This window comes from Ochotona princeps, chromosome X, assembly GCF_030435755.1.
Source record: "Ochotona princeps isolate mOchPri1 chromosome X, mOchPri1.hap1, whole genome shotgun sequence".
NCBI lineage: Eukaryota > Metazoa > Chordata > Mammalia > Lagomorpha > Ochotonidae > Ochotona > Ochotona princeps.
The window spans coordinates 84,716,139-84,719,120 of record NC_080865.1 but is presented as its reverse complement, the minus strand read 5'-3'; the positions used below and the strand labels follow the sequence as shown (position 1 = coordinate 84,719,120).

At 48.8% G+C, this 2,982-nt stretch overlaps 1 protein-coding gene across 1 annotated transcript; it reads right to left on the bottom strand.

Moving 5' to 3' along the window:
• Nucleotides 1-884: 884 nt before the first annotated feature.
• Nucleotides 885-2,597, bottom strand: LOC131478653 (testis-expressed protein 13D-like). The gene has a single exon (XM_058659161.1). The coding sequence runs from the start codon at nucleotides 2,480-2,482 to the stop codon at nucleotides 911-913; it is 1,572 nt and encodes a 523-aa protein (XP_058515144.1). The 5' UTR covers nucleotides 2,483-2,597; the 3' UTR covers nucleotides 885-910.
• Nucleotides 2,598-2,982: the final 385 nt, after the last annotated feature.

Genomic DNA, 2,982 nt, shown 5'->3' with positions numbered 1-2,982 from the left:
CCTAAGTCCAGCTTCCAACAAAGCATGTGGTTTTTAATAAACTGATTAAATTTGCTATAACCTATGCAATTTAACATTACAACCCCTAGAACACTTTCAAATCAATTTCTTGTCCTAATGGAAAATTAAAATTCTAACAAAACGATCTTGTTCTCCCTATACCATGTAGTGAGTACCAGCACATCTCCTTGACTTCTCTCACCACCCAGGGTTCTCACGGATTTCTTTGAGTCCATCAGAATTAAGGTGTTTTTTCTGGTTCTTGGGAGAGCTTCCATTCGGACAAGTTCAGCTTCTTCAAAAAAATTTTGGTGGGGTTGAAATTCAAACACAGGACTAGATTTCTTCTTAGAAACTTCAAACAAAAAAGAAACAAACATTAAAACTGCCTTACTTTGCAAAGGAACAATAGCATTTTCAAGGAAAAGAGGTATTCCTAAAATTCTACATAGCTTACGGCTTTAAGCCCAAGGGACTGCTCTACTCTCAAACATTCAAACAAGGCAACTTCAAGAAACAGAGGAGAAAAACAATTCAGAAAGGAATGAAAATGTTTCACGACTTCAGCCTCACCAGGGTTAACAATCAGCATCAGCCACTCAGAGCATACACCTGCAAAAGTTAAATACAGTTATTGAGAAATCTGCCATTTTGAACAGAGTAGAACAGTCAAAAGTAGCCTTCCTCATTCAAGAAAATAAAAATGCAAATGCATATGCATTTATCTATATGGGTACCCACAGGCATTAAAAGTGATTTGGCTAATGGAATGATGAGATTTTTTTTCTATGACAATTCGGTTTCAATTTTTTTGTTGTTGTTTAGTAAATAAGTTACTTTGGGCAAAGTATGGGACTCTAAAAGAATTGCTTTCTTTGGGAAGTGTTTCCATTCATACTTACCAACTTAATCAGTGACTTTTGCCTGGATCGAATTCTTTACTCTCAGCAGGCACAAAGCCCCTCTCGCACTTAAAGCACGATGTACGCCCTGAAAAATTGTTGGTATTACACCATGGACAGTCCCAATTTGCTGGATGATGTCCTAGAACAGGCTGGGACTCTGAGGCTTCCCTTCCATTCAGGCGCCTGACCATCTGAAAACGGGCCAGCTGTTCCACTGAGCTTTCTTGTATACCATAGGTGCTGACGCCTTTCAGGGAGGCCATTGCCTGGGCCTCTTCCGCAGATTTTTGTTGCCCCCGACTTGCTCTGAACTCCATGGGAGCCATTCCCTGGACCTGCTCTAGCCCTTCTTGTTGATTCTGGCTCCCTCCATCAACCTGAGATCTTTCTACACCTTCCTGGATTTGCCTCCTTTTGTGCCCCAGGGGGGCTTTCTCTTGGATCTCCTTGAACATTTCTTCCTGGGTACAGCTCTCAGTGTCCCCTCCTGAAACAACTCCATGGAAGCTTCCTAGATCTTTACGGGTCTGATTTGCATTGTCCTCGACGTGGTACATATCAGGGGACACTGCTGAATTTTCTTCCTGACTGGAGCTCCCACTGTTATCTTCAGAGGATGTCTCCTGCACTACTTCTAGCAGCTCTTCCTGGTTGAAGCTTCCATTATTCTCAGGGGGAACTGGCTGCTGCACAAGCTCAGCACCTGCTTCCTGGATGTTACCAGTGTGGTCTTCCACCTGAGAGTCCATTGCAAACCCTGGGTAAGGAGGGCCAGTCCGCAGGGGAACTTGTAGAAGTGGGGCTGCAGCAGCTTCTGCTCCCATCAGTACTGCAGATTGAGAAGGTGGCAACAATGGGAGCCCCACTTGTGGGTAGACTGGGTAAGTTACCGGCACCTGAAGAGGCTGCTGTATGGTCTGAACCCATGGATTTTGGGGTCCAGGCAGATAGACGATGGTTGTTGCAGGTTGCACCTGGGTATCAATCACCAACCTGCCATTTGCCCCCATGGCCATCACCCCTGTCTGCTGATCTATGGTGAGGGGACATGTTACAGTCCCATACGGCTGGTCAGCTCTGAGGGCAGGCTGTATATCATAGACTGGATGGACAATCTGGGAGGCCTGTTCAATCTGGATCAGCCGGTGATACAACAGATTACGCTCGCTCAGGGTCTGCTGCAGGGCAGTCTGTGTGTAATACAACTGGGCGACAGCAGCATCTCGCTCTTCTTGCATCCTCTGTAAGTCGGCGGCCAGCGCCCAGGATGCAGCTTCACACTCCTCAAAGCGATCTTGCAGCCTCCGGTACCTTCGTGCTTGCTGTTCCCTCTGCCTCTCGGCAGCTCGCACACCCAGGGCCAGGGCGCTCCAGGCACAGGCCCGCTTGAGGGTTCGTGGTACCTGTGGGTCCACCAGGACCGCTTGAAGCCGGTCTTCTACCTCCGTCCACGGTCGCGAACGGAAGGCCATGTAGAAGTCTGGTCCGCCGCCATTCATGAGGACTTCGTTGTTGACAAAGCGGATGACTTCATTATGGCGGAAGCCGCTGGCGTGGTCTCCGAAGTCTACAGCCATGGCTGCCACGGGAGGTCAGGTAACTGCCTTCTGGGGTGCCACTGTGGCTGGGACTAGCAGCAGCCGCCACCAACCGGCCTACCCCACACCGGACACAGTATTTCAGTCCTTGCTGGGCCCTAGGACCCTCTTCTGCCTTACGCTCTAGTGGCCAAAGATGGCGTCAACAGACCACAGGAAGAGCCAACGAGTAATGGCGTCAAACAACGTCACAAAGAAAAACGCCAAATCACGCGCAAAGCCTGCTGGGAAGCTTCATGCGCCACAGCGCCACCTACAGGCCGGGCGGATTCAATGCCTGTGCTTGTGCTACATAAAACCTACAGAAATCTTGTTTCCAACCAGTCCCAGCAACATGAGTGAATTCATAGAGGTGGTAACTGTGAACAAGAGAACTTCTCTGGCCCTGCACCACGGGCTAGTCGCTAAATCCTCCCCTCTTAACCACCAGGATCCCATCTGGGCATGGGTTCCTGTCCCACTTGCTCCATTTCCCATTC